This window comes from Mchenga conophoros, linkage group LG22 (assembly GCF_057382185.1).
Source record: "Mchenga conophoros isolate Kocher_MC1m ecotype Shallow Benthic linkage group LG22, M_conophoros_male_GT1.1, whole genome shotgun sequence".
NCBI classification, from domain to species: Eukaryota; Metazoa; Chordata; class Actinopteri; order Cichliformes; family Cichlidae; genus Mchenga; species Mchenga conophoros.
This window is the reverse complement of record NC_140546.1, coordinates 2,516,682-2,539,826: the sequence shown is the minus strand read 5'-3', so window position 1 is coordinate 2,539,826 and position 23,145 is coordinate 2,516,682. Positions and strand designations below refer to the sequence as shown.

Below are 23,145 nucleotides of genomic sequence, written 5' to 3'. Positions count from 1 at the left end.
TTCTGAACATTTCCTGTCTGAATATCTCAGAGACACTGAGGCTGAACTCAGCAGCAGCAACATGCACATCAATGCCTTTGTTAGATGCTGCTTTCATGAGTTTCTACATGTTGTAAGTCCACAGAATGAGAAGAGAGAAGAAGAGTTTGTGACACAGGAAATATGACGTCAGTGTGAACTAAGCTAACGGGGCGTCACGGCGTTGCAGAGGTTCGCTCTGTCACTGTCACCGTCTCCAGTTGGAAACAGACAAACAAACAGATTTCAACAAGACCTGAAGTTCAGATTTATCAGTTTAATTACTGAGATTTCATTGATGCCGTTGTGATTAATTACAAATGTGAACGAGTCAGAAACGAACAGCAGAATAAAGCACAAACACAGACAGCTTAAATACTTTTCTCCATTTATTTGGAAAACTTTTCCATTACATGCATTAATACATAGATACTTGTACACCAATACAAGCAAAGACACAAATGTATTTGAAATGTTTGTCATAATGCACAGACACTGAGCTTGAACTTAGCAGCAGCAACTTAAAAATAGCTTTCTCAGAAGCTGCTGTCATCACACAATATATAATGTTAGTAATGAGCGAATGTTTCTGATGCAGGAAATATGGCGTCAGTGTGAACTTCAGTTATTTCGAGTTTACCAGCAGAGAAACTCACAGCATGCAACAAGATCTGAAGTCATTTTGATGAATTGAAACGCTGAAATGTCTTTGGTGCAGTTAGAATTCAATGAAATGCTGAAAATCATCTGAAGCGAAACACAACCAGGGTCTGTGGTCATTAGTTAAAAGCTTTGCACCAATCACATGTGGACACATACAGGCTGCAGGTAAAGGGTCCAAAGCAGGAAGTGTGTCACATGGAAACTGGCTCTGAAACTGTCTGATTCATGAAGACGACTAAGGCCCACGTTACAAAAAGACCCGAGTCATGTTCAGAGTCATCAACAGACTTTAACCGTGTCCACTGTGAGGGTTGTTGTTTCTGGACTTTTCCTTTCTGTCATGCTGAAATGAACTTTGACCTTCAGTGTGTTAACGCTGTGCAGGCAGCTCGCTGCAAACTAAGCAGGAAGGTAAAGTTGTGTTTTGATGTAAGTGAAGAAGAAGAAGGAAAGTTGTTTTAAACGGATTCATCTTCACTTATTCACACGTTGTAAGTTTGACAAACTGAATTTGTGCTGGTTTCAGTCTCTTGATTCCTGATTTGTAGCTAAAAGTAAGAAGCAGCAACTTTCAGCTGTTTGAGAGAAACTGAAGAAGACATTTACTGAAGTTTTAGGACCAACAGGCTGATGAATAAACCAAGTAAAGCAAAGTAAAGACAAGCTGCACTTTGACTTTTATTAGAACAATTTGCTGGAACTACAGAGTAATGAAGTACTTCAAGGTTTTGTGTGGATGACTTCCAACCTTACTGTACAGCACAGAGCACAGAGGGACAATATATGTAATCAATATATGATGCAGAATGAACAAGTAAAGACTGTAAGCTGAGTCTGAGGCTCATGCAGGACATTTCATAGTGAGGTGTCTTTGGTTGGATTATTCAAACATTTACATCAAAGCACCAAACTCATTTCTCACAGATGAAGGTCGTTGAATGAGAATAAGATGAATGTATCCATTTCCCATCACTGTCACAGCAGACTCCACGGTATACAGAATAAGGATCTGACCATCCTTCTGCCCAGAACCTGTCAGAGAGATCAAATCTGATATGAAACTGGACTAAACTCATAACTATTGTCACATTCATATAAATATGCGTCTCTTTTGGAATATTTCCAATATTTGCTGTATTTCTTTCCCAGGTTTCTCGCCCACTTTCCCTCCTTTAGACTTTTCTCTGAGAATCATCATGCACACTAAAACAGCTTTCAAGCTTTGATGAATATGAAATCTTCCTGCTGTAAAAATGGAGAATAAAAAGAAGTCAGAGCTGACTTTCTGCTGTTTGAAACTGTTTTGTCAGCTGTTTACAGACATCACTTTGAAATGTGTGTCTATCAGGTCATATTTACTGAAGCTTCTTCCTTCATATGTTCTGAAGTTTTACAAACACCAAAGAAGAAGAGACAGGAATTCTCTGAAACACTTTTTGTTCTGTGAGAAAAGAAACATTGTGCCATCACGCACCAGGGTGAGTTATAACAATGACAAACCCTGGTTTACTCCTAAACTCAAAAAGCTGTGGCTGGAAAAGAGAAAGGCGTTCAGAAGCGGAGACAGGGACTGCTACAGAGAGGCCAAGTACAGGTTCACTAAGGAAGTGGACATTGCCAAACATCAGCACTCTGAGAAGATGCAGCAGCAGATCTCAGAGAATGACTCGGCCTCTGTGTGGAAAGGTTTTAGGAATATTACAAACTACAAGCCTAAAACCCCCCACTCCACTGATGACTTGCTCTTAGCCAACACCCTTAACGACTTCTACTGCCGTTTAGACGAGCCATCAGGCAGCCTTCACACCTCCAACGGCCCCAACAATAGAGGCACTTTGGACACTCATTCCCCCACCTCTCCCCCCTCCATAGAGCCATCACCACCTTCAAACTGTTCACCTACAACACCCCCCTCCTCACCCCACACAAAAGAGGATTTCACACCACCTCCTCCGACCACAACTCTTCATATTCATGAAGCAGATGTGAGGAAGCAGTTTAAGAATCTGAATGCTCGGAAAGCTCCCGGCCCAGACGGCGTGTCTCCTGCCACCCTCAGACACTGTGCAAACGAGCTGGCCCCAGTGTTTTCTGGCATTTTCAACTCCTCACTGCAGGCATGTCATGTGCCTGCCTGCTTCAAGTCCTCCACCATAATCCCTGTCCCCAAGAAACCTAGGATCACTGGACTAAATGACTACAGACCCGTGGCTCTGACATCTGTGGTCATGAAGTCATTTGAGCGCCTAGTTCTCTCCCATCTCAAGACCCTCACGGCCCCCCTCCTGGACCCCCTGCAGTTTGCATATAGAGCCAACAGGTCTGTAGATGACGCCATCAACATGGCCCTACACTTCATCCTGCAGCATCTGGACTCCCCAGGAACCTACGCCAGGATCCTGTTTGTGGACTTCAGCTCTGCCTTCAACACCATCCTTCCAGACCATCTCCGAGACAAGCTTTCCCAGATGAATGTGCCTGATCCCATCTGCCGGTGGATCACTGACTTCCTGACGGACAGGAAGCAGCACGTGAGGCTGGGAAAGAATGTCTCGGACTCCCGGACCATCAGCACCGGCTCCCCTCAGGGCTGTGTTCTTTCTCCTCTGCTCTTCTCCCTGTACACCAACTGCTGCACCTCCACCCACCAGTCTGTCAAGCTAATCAAGTTTGCAGATGACACCACCGCTATTGGACTCATCTCGGACGGGGACGAGTCTGCCTACAGGAGGGAGGTTGAACGTCTGGTGTCCTGGTGCAGCCACAACAACCTGGTGCTGAATGCCCAGAAGACAGTGGAGATTATTGTGGACTTCAGGAAGCACACAGCCCCACTCCCCCCCATCATCCTGACTGACACCCCCATCACCTCTGTGGACTCATTCCGCTTCCTGGGTACCACCATCACCCAGGACCTGAAGTGGGAGCCCACCATCACCTCCGTCATCAAGAAAGCCCAGCAGAGGATGTACTTCCTGAGGCAGCTGAAGAAATTCAACCTGCCAACACGGACGATGATGCAGTTCTACACTGCAATCATCGAGTCCATCCTCACCTCCTCCATCACCGTGTGGTACGCTGGAGCCACTATCAGGGACAAACAGAGACTGCAGCGTGTTGTGCGCTCTGCTGAGAAGGTGATTCGCTGCAGACTCCCATCTCTGCAGGACCTGTACACCTCCAGGACACTGCGGCGTGCAGCTCGGATCTCAGCTGACCCTTCGCACCCTGGACACAGTCTGTTTGACCTGCTCCCCTCAGGCAGGAGGCTCCGGTCCATTCGCACCAGAACCTCTCGCCATAAGAACAGTTTCTTCCCCTCTGCTGTTGGACACATGAACACTGTCACTGCATCATTTCATGTCTGGCACTGATCACCACCTGCACTCATGTATATATCCTTCTACGTAGCACTCTTAATTCTTATTCTCATGTATATATCTCATGTATATCTCATGCACATATCTTTCTTTCTACATAGCACTTTAATTCTTATTGTTTGCATTGAAGCACCGCAGCAAATTCCTAATGTTGTAAACCTCAACATCTGGCAATAAACCCATTCTGATTCTGATTCTGATTCTGATTCTGATTACAGCACAAAAACATGAAGACAAATTGAACAAAGTGAAATGTGTCGGTCGCTGCTTTGAACATGTTTCAATCCTGATTCCTTCAAACTGACTTGTTGTAACTGAACGTCATCACAGACTGCAGATGAAGAGAGTTCAAGCACAGCTGTTCATTCAAAGGAGGATTTCTGCTTTTCTTTACATTCAGTTTGTGGGGCTGTTGGAAAATAGCTCAGCTCATGTATTGCTGATCTATCTTCCAAAACATCCATGTTTCACTTCTAAATAATAACTCTGGAATAGAAACAAACTAATGTCTCACGTTTCTGTCAGCGCTGATCCGTCCACCCATTCCCATTCATATCCTCCTGATGTCTGGTTGGATCTCAGACCAATCCAAGAGTATCCTGCAAATTTACTGACAAATTCCTGTTTGAGAAGAGACACAAATATTGTCTCCAGTCATAATTCAGCACTTCTGTTGTAGTGACATCATCTTGTGAACATGTCTGAAGGAAGAATAACTGTGATGAAACTTTTCTTCCATTGTGCAGAAATCAGAAAGAGCCAAAGAATCAATGAATATCAGCTCCTCCTGTAGCTCAGTCAGTGTTGCAGTGGAATCAGTGTTAACAAATCATTTGATTCAGTTGGATTGAATCAGAAAAATAATCTGGATTATGAGGATTTCTCTCATTTTATAACATTTCTGTGTAAATTAAATGTTTGTCAAATGTGTAAAAACTTTACGTTTGAATGTGTCTGCAACAAAAAAGGAGAATCCAAGAAATCCATCAGAGTGGAGACAGGAAGCAGGTCACAGACTGACAGCAGGTCAAAGACACAAGTAACAGGTGACTGTCAGCTCCATCAAAGATCACACAGACATGAACAAACACACCCACCTGTTCCTCTTTGCTGTTTATCATCACCAGATCAGCTCCTTTGGTCTTACAGTGGTTTTGACTCTCAGGCCAAGTTTTCTTCTCAGTGGATTTAAAGTAACAGCTGCATCCAAACCTCGTCCATCCTTCTGGACACTTCTCTTAAAGTCAAACACATGTTTTAAAGTCAGACTTTGTGTCCTGTTGTATCACATTAATCTTTGGTTCCTGTCATTTTCCCTGTAAATGCTTCATTTAAACTCAGGTTTTCTCTCTTATTCATAATGAACTGAAACTTACATTTATACAGAGAAACTGTTACACAGCATCAAACATGTAGGATTCAAAACAAAGACACAATCAGGTTATCACTGTGTAACACTGATGTTTTCTATCAGTTATTCAAACTTTATTACCTTCTATCTTCTCCTTCAGCTTCTTCACTTCTTCCTGTAACTGACTGTTGAGTCGTTTTGTTTCTGTAGAAAAAAACATGTTAAAAAATGTAAATATAAATTTTATCTGACATTAGTATTTTCTTGTTAATTTTAAATACTTTCTTACCTTGATGTTCAGTCTGTAGCTCGTTGTAACTGTGGTTCAGTTTATTGTGTTTGAAGTGAAGTTTGTTGTTTTCACTCTTGTTCAAAGCATCTGAAATATTTCAGTGAAACCAAAATAAAATAAAATAAAATAAAATGAGTGAAACGTTGAACAGAAATAATCTTCTTCCTCTGCTTTGTCAAATATCAATAAGAGTCAGAAACTTGCAGCCATTGCTCTTTAACATGTCCTGTGGGTGGAGGTGTTAGAACTACAGGAAATCTGATGAGCTAAATACGTATCAACTGTGAACAAAAACCACTGACAAGATTCAGAATAATTGTGCTTCAGTGTGGAGGAAGAAGGTGAAGAGTCAAACAGCATTTCTACACCTGTAGTCAGAGATGTTATCTATATGCTTTGAAAGAATAGATTCTGACTCATGTGACATGTGCCTGTTCTCACTGAAAATATGTCTTTTTACATTCAGTCAAAGCTGCTCTGAGGCTTCAACACTTCCTCATATCAAAGGTGTTTCCATGTGATCAGGTACTTCCTGTATTTGCTGTGGCAGAAGGACACGTTCTGGTTGTGAAGCTGCATGTTTGTTGGCTGCTGGGATTCAGTATCAGTCATACATTCATTTGCAGCCAAGATCCCATCTTTGTAGCTCAGACTGCTGAAGACTCACACTGACTGCCTGCAGCATCTCATATAGCACACACAGCATCAGTGTCTATGATACAGTAACAGACTGAACTTTGACCTGTTGTTATGACTGTCATCATATTTGTGTCATTTTGTGTAACTGCTGTGTTTTTCTGTCCTTCATGCAAAGCTCTGCATGCTGCGCCTCAGCTGTGACTGAATGAGAGGATGATAACGGGCATGTGCAGGTACTCTGCTGTGATTGGTGCACCAACATGCTGCTTTATGATTACATAAAGAGCCAAGATGGCCGCCGTCTGCAGACGACTCATTCAGCTTTTCCTTGTTCCAACCTGCCACACCTGTGCAGCTCTCACTCTGTGTTTCCTGATGAGTTTGAAGCAGGTTGTGTTATGGTCCTGGGTCTGTTATATGTGATTTAGATTTTTTTTGGCCTTTCTATTATTTTTATGTAACTTTAACTCTTTGGCTTTATATTCATATGCTAGTTTTGCATGTTATATTTTCAGTGTTCTGCCCTTTTGTGTAAAGTTTCTGTCAGTGTTGGAGCCATTTTATGTTTTTGGTGCTATTGCAATTTCTCAGCACAAGAGGGAGTAGTAACCCTACTTGCCACTGTCACCATAACCTTTTAATCCAGGTTCAGTGGTGCTCAGGTGTGATGAGATGGGACAGAGGCAAACAGTGTTTTGACCGTGTATCAGTGTGAATCAGGTCGTGTGAGATCCTTTTGGTGTCATCTTCAGAAATTGGAATATGGAAACTTGAGCTTGAGGCAAATGTTGGATCGATGTTGTTGAAATTAGAACAATAAAGGTTAAATTTTTAATTTCAAGCAAAAGATTAATGGACACTTTGCACAGGTCAGAGCACCTGTCACTCATCTTCTTGATCTTCGATTAGCGATGTTTGGCCCTACAGTCAGTGATGTTTCCTTTGTTTGATTACTTCCTGTTTAACCTTTGTTTAACCTGTGTCTGCTGTGTTTGGTATTTAGTTTACTTTCTTTGTCTGTTTTTCTGTGATTAGGTTCAGCTGTGTTCCCCTCCTGTTTCATCTCTTTTTTGCTTCACTCCACACGCGAGCGTTGTGTTTGCGCTGAGCAGAGGAGGGAGGGGCGGTAGTTACACTCGCAGCAGCACAGGAACAGAGCAGGAGGGAGAGAGAGAGAGAGAGAGCCAGGGACAACAACAATAGACAACATCACCACAATAGAAAGGTGTAGTAATGAAAATGAGTGACATCAAGAAAAGAAGCACAATCTGGAACCATTTATATTTCATTGACAGTACAAAGTGTGAGTGCAAGAAAATAATTATTATAATATGATGTGTTAAATTTGTTTAGATCAGAGGAATAAGGAAGGATTGGTCTGTGTTTCAGTTTGGCTTAGCTGTAGGCTGAGAGTGTAATTGTTTAGAAGGAAAGGAATTTATGGACACTGGGGTCTGCCTGCCATAGAAGGAGTCAGGAAGCTACAGTTGGGGGTTGCTGATGCTGATGTTTGTACCTTTAATAAAACTCATAATTGTTCTAAACTTAGAAGTAGGTTTGCAGGAGACTCTCCACCTTATCTGTCAATGTAAGACAACAAGAGGCCACTGGCCCAGTGGATGCAGAGTGGGAGTCTCAGTGTTTGTAATATGTTAACTGTGTTTTCTATGTTGTGTAGAGGAATTTGGTGTAGCTTGGGTGAGATTACTTTTATGACCCCCAGGACGTCACGTATACAGACACACAGACACAAAGTGCTTTGACTGTTACGACACACCCACACCTACATGCACACTCACTCATGTACACACGGGTATGCGCACACACAGGCACTCACGTGCTCGTGCATACACACAGACACAGAGTTTGCAGCACACCGTGGGGGTTTTATGATGGGGTCACTTCTATAAAGCTGGCTGTAACAGACAAAGGAGTGAAGATCTGCAGAGGGACACCGGCCTTGCACGTCTTCCCTTCTAGAAGATGCATGCTTAAATGAAGATGAATAAAGATGAATAAAGGTTTTGTGAAATGACTACTGAGTTCTGGTGCCGTCTCTGGATGCCCGAGGAATAAAAAGAACCGGGTGAAACTGATTTCGCAACAAAAGGCAGAGTGTAGAGTCTGCAAGAAAAGGATATCATATAGAGCCGGCTCCACAAACAACCTGCACAGGCACCTGAGAACTGTCCACCGCCTAAACCAACGCAGAGCTCTGTTAAACAGTTTTTGCAGAAGTCTGTGACCCCAGCAAGACAGAACTCAATTGATAAAGAGCTGGCAAAAATGATTGCACTTTCAGAAAGTTTACTCATGCACTGAATCCTATGTATGCAATTCCAAGCAGGAAAACACTCTCCCAAAAAATCATCCCGGGCCTATATGACAGAGAACGTGCATCTTCTTTTTGTTTTGCATGTTAATTTATATTTTGTTGTGTTGTGGGGTTTTTGTTGTCGTTTCACTTTCAATTAGTTTAAAAGGTAAAAGCTGAAAACTTAAATCGTTAATAAAACTGGAATTGTAAATAGTTGGTTTTTGTATTTTATAATTATAGACTGAGCTGCCTATAATAAACATACATAAATAAAACATATTTTTTATATTAGTAATTCATTTTGTGCATAATTTTACATTGTTGTTAATAATTAATTAATTAAACCAACAAAACAACCTAAAGAGAGGGTTGGGAGCCGAAAGAGCCAGTTCTCTAAAAAGAGACAGAATTCCTATCACTAGTATTCATTCCCATTGTTTCCCTCGCCCTTTGTCCAGTCGTCTCACGAGCTGTGCTGTTCCTACTCTTTTTGTCTGTTTTTCTTGTACCTCATGGATTTTTGTTTCTCTTTTCCGGACCATCTGTACTTTCCTGGAATAAACACACTTTATGTTTAACATTTGTCCACCATGTTCTGCATTTGGGTCCTGAAGCTTCCACGACACCGTGGACAACATAACCTGATAGTTTGTAGGGCTGAGCTGCCTTTGACTTTGAACAGTTTTCTCCTGATTATGTTAGTTTGGGAGGTCAGCAGCTGTAACTTGTTTTGTTTCTTTTTATCAGATTATCTTTACACAAGAATCTGATTTAAAACATAAAATTAACCCACTCTCTAATACAGTCATCTCCAACTTTAATACTTCTTAATAGTTTCTTACCTTCCATCTTGTCCTTCAGCTTCACTTCTTTCTGCAGCTGCTCTTTTTCCAAACTCACTAAAATATCTGGTTAGAAATGCAACAAAACAGGAAATTAATTTCAAATCATTGCACTTTCCCAGATGGACTTTTTTATTCTCACTTTAGATGAATGGAACTAACATGAACTTGTTAGCTAGCTGTTTAATACACCAAGTGAACTAACTAGTTGACATAATGACAGACCAGGCCACTGTCTAACGTAGTGTGACTGCACCTGTATCAGTCTGCAGCAGATGCTGCTGCCTGTCTGCTTTGTTGATATAAGATAAGATAAGATAACCTTTTTTTTTGTTTTCTCACAGCAGGAAGCGGACAGTGCAAAAGTTATATAGCAAAACTTAGAATATAATACGAATAATGTACTGTACCCAACTGTAAAGAATAGAGTAAAATAGAATAAAATATACAATAGGATAAAAATATAATGCAAATGCTTTATACAACTGAGTAAAAATACAACTTTGTCAGAGAAGAGTATTGCACTTAGTCTTATTGCACATGTGTGGATGTGTGTGTTTGATCAGCTGCAAAAGTCTTTGCAGAGGTCGACATTGAGGAAATGTAAAACTGCTGGGGAAGGGTAAACATGAATTCAGTAAAATTGTAATTCACGTCGGCAGTAATGACACCCGGTTACGCCAATCGGAGGTCACTAAAATCAATATTGAATCGGTGTGCAACTTTGCCAAAACAATGTGGGACTCTGTAGTTTTCTCTGGTCCCCTCCCCAATCAGACCAGGAGTGACATGTTTAGCCGCATGTTCTCCTTAAATTGCTGGCTGTCTGAGTGGTGTCCAAAAAACAATGTGGGCTTCATAGATAATTGGCAAACCTTCTGAAGGAAACCTGGTCTTGTTCCCACTCCTCCACTTTGGATGGAGCAGCTCTCATTTCTAAAAATATAGACAAATTTAGTAAATGCCCCAGACCATGGCTATCCAGATTTGGGACCAGGAAGCAGAGTTGCAGTCTTACACGCCTCTCTGCAGCTTCCCTCCTCCTGTTACACCCCCCCCCCCCCCCCCCAAAAAAAAAAAACATCTCCAAAGAGACTGTGTCAACTCCCAAACAGACAAAAAAACCAAACTAAGGACCAGCAAAAAATGACTAAAACATAAAAAATCACAAAGAAAGAACAATACAGTATCCACATATGAACCAAAGAGTAAAACAGTGAAATGTGGATTATTAAATATTAGGTGTCTCTCCTCCAAGTCTCTGTTAGTACATGACTTAAATTCCATAATGTTCAAAATCAGCACGATGGGAACTGAAGAGTAATGTTTCTCTACTTCCAGGCAGAGACAGAGATCGAAGCGACTACATATGAGAGCACATCAAGCCTGACATATGATTTAGTATTAAATACATTAGGTTACATAAAACTGGAGCCAGCTGTGATCTTCAAAGTGATACGTGACGAGTGAATCCTTTCCAGTGTGTCGTCAGCTTTAGCTGCTGGTGGTTAGCCACTAATGTTTAGGGATGGGTACCGGTATCCGGAGAAATGCGCCGTATTTGGTAGCTTGCTGCGAGACCTCACACCGTGCACATCTACTGCGGGTGTGGTGCCTGTTATCGGACCCAGAGTTAGCAACATCCCCCAAAAACCCGAAGAGGAGAGTCCTGGCCCCTAGCCCTGCCAGTGTAGCAGAAATGATGAGGATGATGATGCAGCAGCAGCCGTTCTTCTCTGCGTGAGTAGCTTAATGCTGTTCGTGTGTAATTTACGCTGAGTAGGCTAACCACGTTATTACATTAAAGCATGTAAGGTGAACTAGCAAACATCATCATAGCTACATGCGGCTGTCTTCTTGTTTGATGGCAGATACTCCCTTCACCCTGGCCAAAAAGGCTAAAATGACCAAAGAAAAAGTGGAAAACAGTTAAACATGAGAGGTTTTTGGACAAAGTTTGTGTTTTTTCCATTGTTTAAGCACTGCTTCCAGCCAAGAGTGATACCATATATGCCCCATAGCTGCAGAAAAGGCTAACATTGTTATCTTTTTACAAAAAACAGCTGAACATGAGAGGTTTTTGGACAAAGTGTGTGTTCTCCATTCTTTAAGCACCGGTTTGGTACTGGTATTGGATAAAGCCTAAACAATTCCCATCCCTACTAACATTAAAGGGTTATGGTAAATGGCCTGTTTTTGTATAGTGCTTTTCTAGTCCCTAAGGACTTCACACATCCAGTCATCCACACACTAGTGACAGCAGCTATGTTGTAGCCACAGCCACCCTGGGGCGCACTGACAGAGGCGAGGCTGCCGGACACTGGCGCCACCGGGCCCTCTGACCACCAGAGGGAAGTGTCATGCCCAAGGACACGACGACCAAGACTGTCCAAGCCGGGGCTCGAACTGGCAACCTTCCGATTACAAGGCAAACTCCCAACTCTTGAGCCACGATAGCCTCGATAGCCTCGACAGCCTTGTATTAAGTTAATTCACTTTAGTGTAGATCTCATCAGTTAGCTGGGCCCCAGCACATTTGTAACCAGTCTGTAGGAGGTGAACATATTTCAGCAGTAGTGTAACATATATAAGAAAACTCTGCAGAGTGACTGTTTCTAACTGTAACATGAAGAGAGAACAGGAAGTGAACAGAATCAGGTCAACAACATCAAATAATTTCCCTTAAAATGTTAAAAAATCACAAATCTAACATGATAAATAAAGTTGCTCACAGCGTGTTAAGATTCCAGCCAGAATCAGCAGATACAGCACTCCCAGGGTCACTTCAAACGCTCTGAAACAGCTGCTGTCCACAGCTGGAAGCTTTCTCTGGGTGTGTTCATCTACAGAGAAAATACACAAAGAGTCCATTCATGGAGCACTAATGAGGGGCTCTGGAGCTCCTTCTTCTTCCTCCCTTTTATTATCTGTAGTTTGTATTTTTAGTTCATTCCTACTTACCAGCTTCTTGTAATCCACCAGCAGGGTTCTGCTCTCCATCGTCTAACATCTCCACCTCGATTTGCTCTCTTCCTCTTCCATCCTCATGGGTCCCTCTGCTGTATTTCACCCTGGAGTCATGGACACCTTGAGTTTGTGTCGACATCTTAAGCTAAGAAGATATTTGACCGTCCGTCACTGTCTGCCTGTTTCTTTGAGTCAGGCAGCTTTGAACTGAAAATATCCAGGAAGTCAAACCAGAAGAGAGCCACAGTTTTCCTGTCACGTCATGATGTGTGAAACGGTGAGTTATTTATGAGCACTAACAGCATCCAACAAGATCTGAAGTTCAGTTCACTTCAAATGCAAAACTTTGACTGATGCAGTTTTAATTGATGACAAATGTGAACGAGTCAGAAACAGCAGAACAAACCACGAACACAACAAAGACTTCAAAAAGTCATTAAAACACCTCCAGAACATTCTGAACATTTCCTGTCTGAATATCTCAGAGACACTGAGGATGAACTCAGCAGCAGCAACATGCACATCAATGCCTTTGTTAGATGCTGCTTTCATGAGTTTCTACATGTTGTAAGTCCACAGAATGAGAAGAGAGAAGAAGAGTTTGTGACACAGGAAATATGACGTCAGTGTGAACTAAGCTAACGGGGCGTCACGGCGTTGCAGAGGTTCGCTCTGTCACTGTCACCGTCTCCAGTTGGAAACAGACAAACAAACAGATTTCAACAAGACCTGAAGTTCAGATTTATCAGTTTAATTACTGAGATTTCATTGATGCCGTTGTGATTAATTACAAATGTGAACGAGTCAGAAACGAACAGCAGAATAAAGCACAAACACAGACAGCTTAAATACTTTTCTCCATTTATTTGGAAAACTTTTCCATTACATGCATTAATACATAGATACTTGTACACCAATACAAGCAAAGACACAAATGTATTTGAAATGTTTGTCATAATGCACAGACACTGAGCTTGAACTTAGCAGCAGCAACTTAAAAATAGCTTTCTCAGAAGCTGCTGTCATCACACAATATATAATGTTAGTAATGAGCGAATGTTTCTGATGCAGGAAATATGGCGTCAGTGTGAACTTCAGTTATTTCGAGTTTACCAGCAGAGAAACTCACAGCATGCAACAAGATCTGAAGTCATTTTGATGAATTGAAACGCTGAAATGTCTTTGATGCAGTTAGAATTCAATGAAATGCTGAAAATCATCTGAAGTGAAACACAACCAGGGTCTGTGGTCATTAGTTAAAAGCTTTGCACCAATCACATGTGGACACATACAGGCTGCAGGTAAAGGGTCCAAAGCAGGAAGTGTGTCACATGGAAACTGGCTCTGAAACTGTCTGATTCATGAAAGACGACTAAGGCCCACGTTACAAAAAGACCCGAGTCATGTTCAGAGTCATCAACAGACTTTAACCGTGTCCACTGTGAGGGTTGTTGTTTCTGGACTTTTCCTTTCTGCCATGCTGAAATGAACTTTGACCTTCAGTGTGTTAACGCTGTGCAGGCAGCTCGCTGCAAACTAAGCAGGAAGGTAAAGTTGTGTTTTGATGTAAGTGAAGAAGAAGAAGGAAAGTTGTTTTAAACGGATTCATCTTCACTTATTCACACGTTGTAAGTTTGACAAACTGAATTTGTGCTGGTTTCAGTCTCTTGGTTCCTGATTTGTAGCTAAAAGTAAGAAGCAGCAACTTTCAGCTGTTTGAGAGAAACTGAAGAAGATATTTACTGAAGTTTTAGGACCAACAGGCTGATGAATAAACCAAGTAAACCAAAGTAAAGACAAGCTGCACTTTGACTTTTATTAGAACAATTTGCTGGAACTACAGAGTAATGAAGTACTTCAAGGTTTTGTGTGGATGACTTCCAACCTTACTGTACAGCACAGAGCACAGAGGGACAATATATGTAATCAATATATGATGCAGAATGAACAAGTAAAGACTGTAAGCTGAGTCTGAGGCTCATGCAGGACATTTCATAGTGAGGTGTCTTTGGTTGGATTATTCAAACATTTACATCAAAGCACCAAACTCATTTCTCACAGATGAAGGTCGTTGAATGAGAATAATATAACTGTATCCATTTCCCATCACGGTCACAGCAGACTCCATAGTAACCATAACTGGGATTCTCATGTCTTTCTGCCCAGAACCTGTCAGAGAGATCAAATCTGATATGAAACTGGACTAAACTCATAACTATTGTCACATTCATATAAATATGCGTCTCTTTTGGAATATTTCCAATATTTGCTGTATTTCTTTCCCAGGTTTCTCGCCCACTTTCCCTCCTTTAGACTTTTCTCTGAGAATCATCATGCACACTAAAACAGCTTTCAAGCTTTGATGAATATGAAATCTTCCTGCTGTAAAAATGGAGAATAAAAAGAAGTCAGAGCTGACTTTCTGCTGTTTGAAACTGTTTTGTCAGCTGTTTACAGACATCACTTTGAAATGTGTGTCTATCAGGTCATATTTACTGAAGCTTCTTCCTTCATATGTTCTGAAGTTTTACAAACACCAAAGAAGAAGAGACAGGAATTCTCTGAAACACTTTTTGTTCTGTGAGAAAAGAAACATTACAGCACAAAAACATGAAGACAAATTGAACAAAGTGAAATGTGTCGGTCGCTGCTTTGAACATGTTTCAATCCTGATTCCTTCAAACTGACTTGTTGTAACTGAACGTCATCACAGACTGCAGATGAAGAGAGTTCAAGCACAGCTGTTCATTCAAAGGAGGATTTCTGCTTTTCTTTACATTCAGTTTGTGGGGCTGTTGGAAAATAGCTCAGCTCATGTATTGCTGATCTATCTTCCAAAACATCAGTGTTTCACTTCTAAATAATAACTCTGGAATAGAAACAAACTAATGTCTCACGTTTCTGTCAGCGCTGATCCGTCCACCCATTCCCATTTAGATCCTCCTGATGTCTGTTTAGCTTCCAGACCAATCCAATAGTATCCTCTGAAATTACTGACAAATTCCTGTTTGAGAAGAGACACAAATATTGTCTCCAGTCATAATTCAGCACTTCTGTTGTAGTGACATCATCTTGTGAACATGTCTGAAGGAAGAATAACTGTGATGAAACTTTTCTTCCATTGTGCAGAAATCAGAAAGAGCCAAAGAATCAATGAATATCAGCTCCTCCTGTAGCTCAGTCAGTGTTGCAGTGGAATCAGTGTTAACAAATCATTTGATTCAGTTGGATTGAATCAGAAAAATAATCTGGATTATGAGGATTTCTCTCATTTTATAACATTTCTGTGTAAATTAAATGTTTGTCAAATGTGTAAAAACTTTACGTTTGAATGTGTCTGCAACAAAAAAGGAGAATCCAAGAAATCCATCAGAGTGGAGACAGGAAGCAGGTCACAGACTGACAGCAGGTCAAAGATACAAGTAACAGGTGACTGTCAGCTCCATCAAAGATCACACAGACATGAACAAACACACCCACCTGTTCCTCTTTGCTGTTTATCATCACCAGATCAGCTCCTTTATCCTGACAGGCTCTCATGCTCTCAGACCAAGTTTTACTCTCAGTGGATTTAAAGTAACAGCTGCTTCCAAACCTCGTCCATCGATCAGGACACTTCTCTTAAAGTCAAACACATGTTTTAAAGTCAGACTTTGTGTCCTGTTGTATCACATGAATCTTTGGTTCCTGTCATTTTCCCTGTAAATGCTTCATTTAAACTCAGGTTTTCTCTCTTATTCATAATGAACTGAAACTTACATTTATACAGAGAAACTGTTACACAGCATCAAACATGTAGGATTCAAAACAAAGACACAATCAGGTTATCACTGTGTAACACTGATGTTTTCTATCAGTTATTCAAACTTTATTACCTTCTATCTTCTCCTTCAGCTTCTTCACTTCTTCCTGTAACTGACTGTTACTCCAACCAACTGAAATATTTCAGTGAAACCAAAATAAAATAAAATAAAATAAAATGAGTGAAACGTTGAACAGAAATAATCTTCTTCCTCTGCTTTGTCAAATATCAATAAGAGTCAGAAACTTGCAGCCATTGCTCTTTAACATGTCCTGTGGGTGGAGGTGTTAGAACTACAGGAAATCTGATGAGCTAAATACGTATCAACTGTGAACAAAAACCACTGACAAGATTCAGAATAATTGTGCTTCAGTGTGGAGGAAGAAGGTGAAGAGTCAAACAGCATTTCTACACCTGTAGTCAGAGATGTTATCTATATGCTTTGAAAGAATAGATTCTGACTCATGTGACATGTGCCTGTTCTCACTGAAAATATGTCTTTTTACATTCAGTCAAAGCTGCTCTGAGGCTTCAACACTTCCTCATATCAAAGGTGTTTCCATGTGATCAGGTACTTCCTGTATTTGCTGTGGCAGAAGGACACGTTCTGGTTGTGAAGCTGCATGTTTGTTGGCTGCTGGGATTCAGTATCAGTCATACATTCATTTGCAGCCAAGATCCCATCTTTGTAGCTCAGACTGCTGAAGACTCACACTGACTGCCTGCAGCATCTCATATAGCACACACAGCATCAGTGTCTATGATACAGTAACAGACTGAACTTTGACCTGTTGTTATGACTGTCATCATATTTGTGTCATTTTGTGTAACTGCTGTGTTTTTCTGTCCTTCATGCAAAGCTCTGCATGCTGCGCCTCAGCTGTGACTGAATGAGAGGATGATAACGGGCATGTGCAGGTACTCTGCTGTGATTGGTGCACCAACATGCAGCCTAATGATTACATAAAGAGCCAAGATGGCCGCCGTCTGCAGACGACTCATTCAGCTTTTCCTTGTTCCAACCTGCCACACCTGTGCAGCTCTCACTCTGTGTTTCCTGATGAGTTTGAAGCAGGTTGTGTTATGGTCCTGGGTCTGTTATATGTGATTTAGATTTTTTTTGGCCTTTCTATTATTTTCATGTAACTTTAACTCTTTGGGTTTATATTCATATGCTACTTTTGCATGTTATATTTTCAGTGTTCTGCCCTTTTGTGTAAAGTTTCTGTCAGTGTTGGAGCCATTTTATGTTTTTGGTGCTATTGCAATTTCTCAGCACAAGAGGGAGTAGTAACCCTACTTGCCACTGTCGCCATAACCTTTTAATCCAGGTTCAGTGGTGCTCAGGTGTGATGAGATGGGACAGAGGCAAACAGTGTTTTGACCGTGTATCAGTGTGAATCAGGTCGTGTGAGATCCTTTTGGTGTCATCTTCAGAAATTGGAATATGGAAACTTGAGCTTGAGGCAAATGTTGGATCGATGTTGTTGAAATTAGAACAATAAAGGTTAAATTTTTAATTTCAAGCAAAAGATTAATGAACACTTTGCACAGGTCAGAGCACCTGTCACTCATCTTCTTGATCTTCGATTAGCGATGTTTGGCCCTACAGTCAGTGATGTTTCCTTTGTTTGATTACTTCCTGTTTAACCTTTGTTTAACCTGTGTCTGCTGTGTTTGGTATTTAGTTTACTTTCTTTGTCTGTTTTTCTGTGATTAGGTTCAGCTGTGTTCCCCTCCTGTTTCATCTCTTTTTTGCTTCACTCCATACGCGAGCCTTGTGTTTGCGCTGAGCAGAGGAGGGAGGGGCGGTAGTTACACTCGCAGCAGCACAGGAACAGAGCAGGAGGGAGAGAGAGAGAGAGAGAGCCAGGGACAACAACAATAGACAACATCACCACAATAGAAAGGTGTAGTAATGAAAATGAGTGACATCAAGAAAAGAAGCACAATCTGGAACCATTTATATTTCATTGACAGTACAAAGTGTGAGTGCAAGAAAATAATTATTATAATATGATGTGTTAAATTTGTTTAGATCAGAGGAATAAGGAAGGATTGGTCTGTGTTTCAGTTTGGCTTAGCTGTAGGCTGAGAGTGTAATTGTTTAGAAGGAAAGGAATTTATGGACACTGGGGTCTGCCTGCCATAGAAGGAGTCAGGAAGCTACAGTTGGGGGTTGCTGATGCTGATGTTTGTACCTTTAATAAAACTCATAATTGTTCTAAACTTAGAAGTAGGTTTGCAGGAGACTCTCCACCTTATCTGTCAATGTAAGACAACAAGAGGCCACTGGCCCAGTGGATGCAGAGTGGGAGTCTCAGTGTTTGTAATATGTTAACTGTGTTTTCTATGTTGTGTAGAGGAATTTGGTGTAGCTTGGGTGAGATTACTTTTATGACCCCCAGGACGTCACGTATACAGACACACAGACACAAAGTGCTTTGACTGTTACGACACACCCACACCTACATGCACACTCACTCATGTACACACGGGTATGCGCACACACAGGCACTCACGTGCTCGTGCATACACACAGACACAGAGTTTGCAGCACACCGTGGGGGTTTTATGATGGGGTCACTTCTATAAAGCTGGCTGTAACAGACAAAGGAGTGAAGATCTGCAGAGGGACACCGGCCTTGCACGTCTTCCCTTCTAGAAGATGCATGCTTAAATGAAGATGAATAAAGATGAATAAAGGTTTTGTGAAATGACTACTGAGTTCTGGTGCCGTCTCTGGATGCCCGAGGAATAAAAAGAACCGGGTGAAACTGATTTCGCAACAAAAGGCAGAGTGTAGAGTCTGCAAGAAAAGGATATCATATAGAGCCGGCTCCACAAACAACCTGCACAGGCACCTGAGAACTGTCCACCGCCTAAACCAACGCAGAGCTCTGTTAAACAGTTTTTGCAGAAGTCTGTGACCCCAGCAAGACAGAACTCAATTGATAAAGAGCTGGCAAAAATGATTGCACTTTCAGAAAGTTTACTCATGCACTGAATCCTATGTATGCAATTCCAAGCAGGAAAACACTCTCCCAAAAAATCATCCCGGGCCTATATGACAGAGAACGTGCATCTTCTTTTTGTTTTGCATGTTAATTTATATTTTGTTGTGTTGTGGGGTTTTTGTTGTCGTTTCACTTTCAATTAGTTTAAAAGGTAAAAGCTGAAAACTTAAATCGTTAATAAAACTGGAATTGTAAATAGTTGGTTTTTGTATTTTATAATTATAGACTGAGCTGCCTATAATAAACATACATAAATAAAACATATTTTTTATATTAGTAATTCATTTTGTGCATAATTTTACATTGTTGTTAATAATTAATTAATTAAACCAACAAAACAACCTAAAGAGAGGGTTGGGAGCCGAAAGAGCCAGTTCTCTAAAAAGAGACAGAATTCCTATCACTAGTATTCATTCCCATTGTTTCCCTCGCCCTTTGTCCAGTCGTCTCACGAGCTGTGCTGTTCCTACTCTTTTTGTCTGTTTTTCTTGTACCTCATGGATTTTTGTTTCTCTTTTCCGGACCATCTGTACTTTCCTGGAATAAACACACTTTATGTTTAACATTTGTCCACCATGTTCTGCATTTGGGTCCTGAAGCTTCCACGACACCGTGGACAACATAACCTGATAGTTTGTAGGGCTGAGCTGCCTTTGACTTTGAACAGTTTTCTCCTGATTATGTTAGTTTGGGAGGTCAGCAGCTGTAACTTGTTTTGTTTCTTTTTATCAGATTATCTTTACACAAGAATCTGATTTAAAACATAAAATTAACCCACTCTCTAATACAGTCATCTCCAACTTTAATACTTCTTAATAGTTTCTTACCTCCCATCTTGTCCTTCAGCTTCACTTCTTTCTGCAGCTGCTCTTTTTCCAAACTCACTAAAATATCTGGTTAGAAATGCAACAAAACAGGAAATTAATTTCAAATCATTGCACTTTCCCAGATGGACTTTTTTATTCTCACTTTAGATGAATGGAACTAACATGAACTTGTTAGCTAGCTGTTTAATACACCAAGTGAACTAACTAGTTGACATAATGACAGACCAGGCCACTGTCTAACGTAGTGTGACTGCACCTGTATCAGTCTGCAGCAGATGCTGCTGCCTGTCTGCTTTGTTGATATAAGATAAGATAAGATAACCTTTTTTTTTGTTTTCTCACAGCAGGAAGCGGACAGTGCAAAAGTTATATAGCAAAACTTAGAATATAATACGAATAATGTACTGTACCCAACTGTAAAGAATAGAGTAAAATAGAATAAAATATACAATAGGATAAAAATATAATGCAAATGCTTTATACAACTGAGTAAAAATACAACTTTGTCAGAGAAGAGTATTGCACTTAGTCTTATTGCACATGTGTGGATGTGTGTGTTTGATCAGCTGCAAAAGTCTTTGCAGAGGTCGACATTGAGGAAATGTAAAACTGCTGGGGAAGGGTAAACATGAATTCAGTAAAATTGTAATTCACGTCGGCAGTAATGACACCCGGTTACGCCAATCGGAGGTCACTAAAATCAATATTGAATCGGTGTGCAACTTTGCCAAAACAATGTGGGACTCTGTAGTTTTCTCTGGTCCCCTCCCCAATCAGACCAGGAGTTACATGTTTAGCCGCATGTTCTCCTTAAATTGCTGGCTGTCTGAGTGGTGTCCAAAAAACAATGTGGGCTTCATAGATAATTGGCAAACCTTCTGAAGGAAACCTGGTCTTGTTCCCACTCCTCCACTTTGGATGGAGCAGCTCTCATTTCTAAAAATATAGACAAATTTAGTAAATGCCCCAGACCATGGCTATCCAGATTTGGGACCAGGAAGCAGAGTTGCAGTCTTACACGCCTCTCTGCAGCTTCCCTCCTCCAGATGCTCCCTTCACCCTGGCCAAAAAGGCTAAAATGACCAAAGAAAAAGTGGAAAACAGTTAAACATGAGAGGTTTTTGGAAAAAGTTTGTGTTTTTTCCATTGTTTAAGCACTGCTTCCAGCCAAGAGTGATACCATATATGCCCCATAGCTGCAGAAAAGGCTAACATTGTTATCTTTATACAAAAAACAGCTGAACATGAGAGGTTTTTGGACAAAGTGTGTGTTCTCCATTCTTTAAGCACCGGTTTGGTACTGGTATTGGATAAAGCCTAAACAATTCCCATCCCTACTAACATTAAAGGCTTATGGTAAATGGCCTGTATTTGTATAGTGCTTTTCTAGTCCCTAAGGACCCCAAAGCACTTCACACATCCAGTCATCCACCCATTCACACACTAGTGACAGCAGCTACATTGAAGCCACAGCCACCCTGGGGCGCACTGACAGAGGCGAGGCTGCCGGACACTGGCGCCACCGGGCCCTCTGACCACCAGAGGGAAGTGTCATGCCCAAGGACACAACAACCAAGACTGTCCAAGCCAGGGCTCGAACTGGCAACCTTCCGATTACAAGGCAAACTCCCAACTCTTGAGCCACGATAGCCTCGATAGCCTTGTATTAAGTTAATTTACTTTAGTGTAGATCTCATCAGTTAGCTGGGCCCCAGCACATTTGTAACCAGTCTGTAGGAGGTGAACATATTTCAGCAGTAGTGTAACATATATAAGAAAACTCTGCAGAGTGACTGTTTCTAACTATAACATGAAGAGAGAACAGGAAGTAAACAGAATCAGGTCAACAACATCAAATAATTTCCCTTAAAATGTTAAAAAAATCACAAATCTAACATGATAAATAAAGTTGCTCACAGCGTGTTAAGATTCCAGCCAGAATCAGCAGATACAGCACTCCCAGGGTCACTTCAAACGCTCTGAAACAGCTGCTGTCCACAGCTGGAAGCTTTCTCTGGGTGTGTTCATCTACAGAGAAAATACACAAAGAGTCCATTCATGGAGCACTAATGAGGGGCTCTGGAGCTCCTTCTTCTTCCTCCCTTTTATTATCTGTAGTTTGTATTTTTAGTTCGTTCCTACTTACCAGCTTCTTGTAATCCACCAGCAGGGTTCTGCTCTCCATCGTCTAACATCTCCACCTCGATTTGCTCTCTTCCTCCTCCATCCTCATGGGTCCCTCTGCTGTATTTCACCCTGGAGTCATGGACACCTTGAGTTTGTGTCGACATCTTAAGCTAAGAAGATATTTGACCGTCCGTCACTGTCTGCCTGTTTCTTTGAGTCAGGCAGCTTTGAACTGAAAATATCCAGGAAGTCAAACCAGAAGAGAGCCACAGTTTTCCTGTCACGTCATGATGTGTGAAACGCTGAGTTATTTATGAGCACTAACAGCATCCAACAAGATCTGAAGTTCAGTTCACTTCAAATGCAAAACTTTGACTGATGCAGTTTTAATTGATGACAAATGTGAACGAGTCAGAAACAGCAGAACAAACCACGAACACAACAAAGACTTCAAAAAGTCATTAAAACACCTCCAGAACATTCTGAACATCTCCTGTCTGAATATCTCAGAGACACTGAGGCTGAACTCAGCAGCAGCAACATGCACATCAATGCCTTTGTTAGATGCTGCTTTCATGAGTTTCTACATGTTGTAAGTCCACAGAATGAGAAGAGAGAAGAAGAGTTTGTGACACAGGAAATATGACGTCAGTGTGAACTAAGCTAACGGGGCGTCACGGCGTTGCAGAGGTTCGCTCTGTCACTGTCACCGTCTCCAGTTGGAAACAGACAAACAAACAGATTTCAACAAGACCTGAAGTTCAGATTTATCAGTTTAATTACTGAGATTTCATTGATGCCGTTGTGATTAATTACAAATGTGAACGAGTCAGAAACGAACAGCAGAATAAAGCACAAACACAGACAGCTTAAATACTTTTCTCCATTTATTTGGAAAACTTT

General features: G+C 41.2%; 1 protein-coding gene across 1 annotated transcript; it reads right to left on the bottom strand.

Moving 5' to 3' along the window:
- Positions 1-385: 385 nt before the first annotated feature.
- On the bottom strand, positions 386-22,128 carry LOC146548507 (uncharacterized). Its single transcript, XM_085263507.1, has 12 exons — positions 22,033-22,128; positions 21,134-21,188; positions 20,991-21,051; positions 20,116-20,181; positions 12,464-12,614; positions 12,235-12,345; positions 9,503-9,568; positions 5,702-5,791; positions 5,554-5,616; positions 5,159-5,298; positions 4,576-4,682; positions 386-1,713 (listed from the first exon to the last, which is right to left on the bottom strand). The coding sequence occupies exons 5-12, from the start codon at positions 12,606-12,608 to the stop codon at positions 1,593-1,595; spliced, it is 843 nt and encodes a 280-aa protein (XP_085119633.1). The 5' UTR covers positions 12,609-12,614; positions 20,116-20,181; positions 20,991-21,051; positions 21,134-21,188; positions 22,033-22,128; the 3' UTR covers positions 386-1,592.
- Positions 22,129-23,145: the final 1,017 nt, after the last annotated feature.

Excerpts from the sequence above, each read along its gene's own strand:
- LOC146548507 (XM_085263507.1), bottom strand. The coding sequence starts at position 12,608 with ATGTCGACACAAACTCAAGGTGTCCATGACTCCAGGGTGAAATACAGC. Across the intron at positions 5,299-5,553 it reads GCTGAAGGAGAAGATAGAAG|AGAAGTGTCCAGAAGGATGG; the intron begins GTAATAAAGTTT and ends TTTGACTTTAAG. Across the intron at positions 1,714-4,575 it reads GGATCAGCGCTGACAGAAAC|GTTCTGGGCAGAAGGATGGT; the intron begins GTGAGACATTAG and ends TCTCTCTGACAG.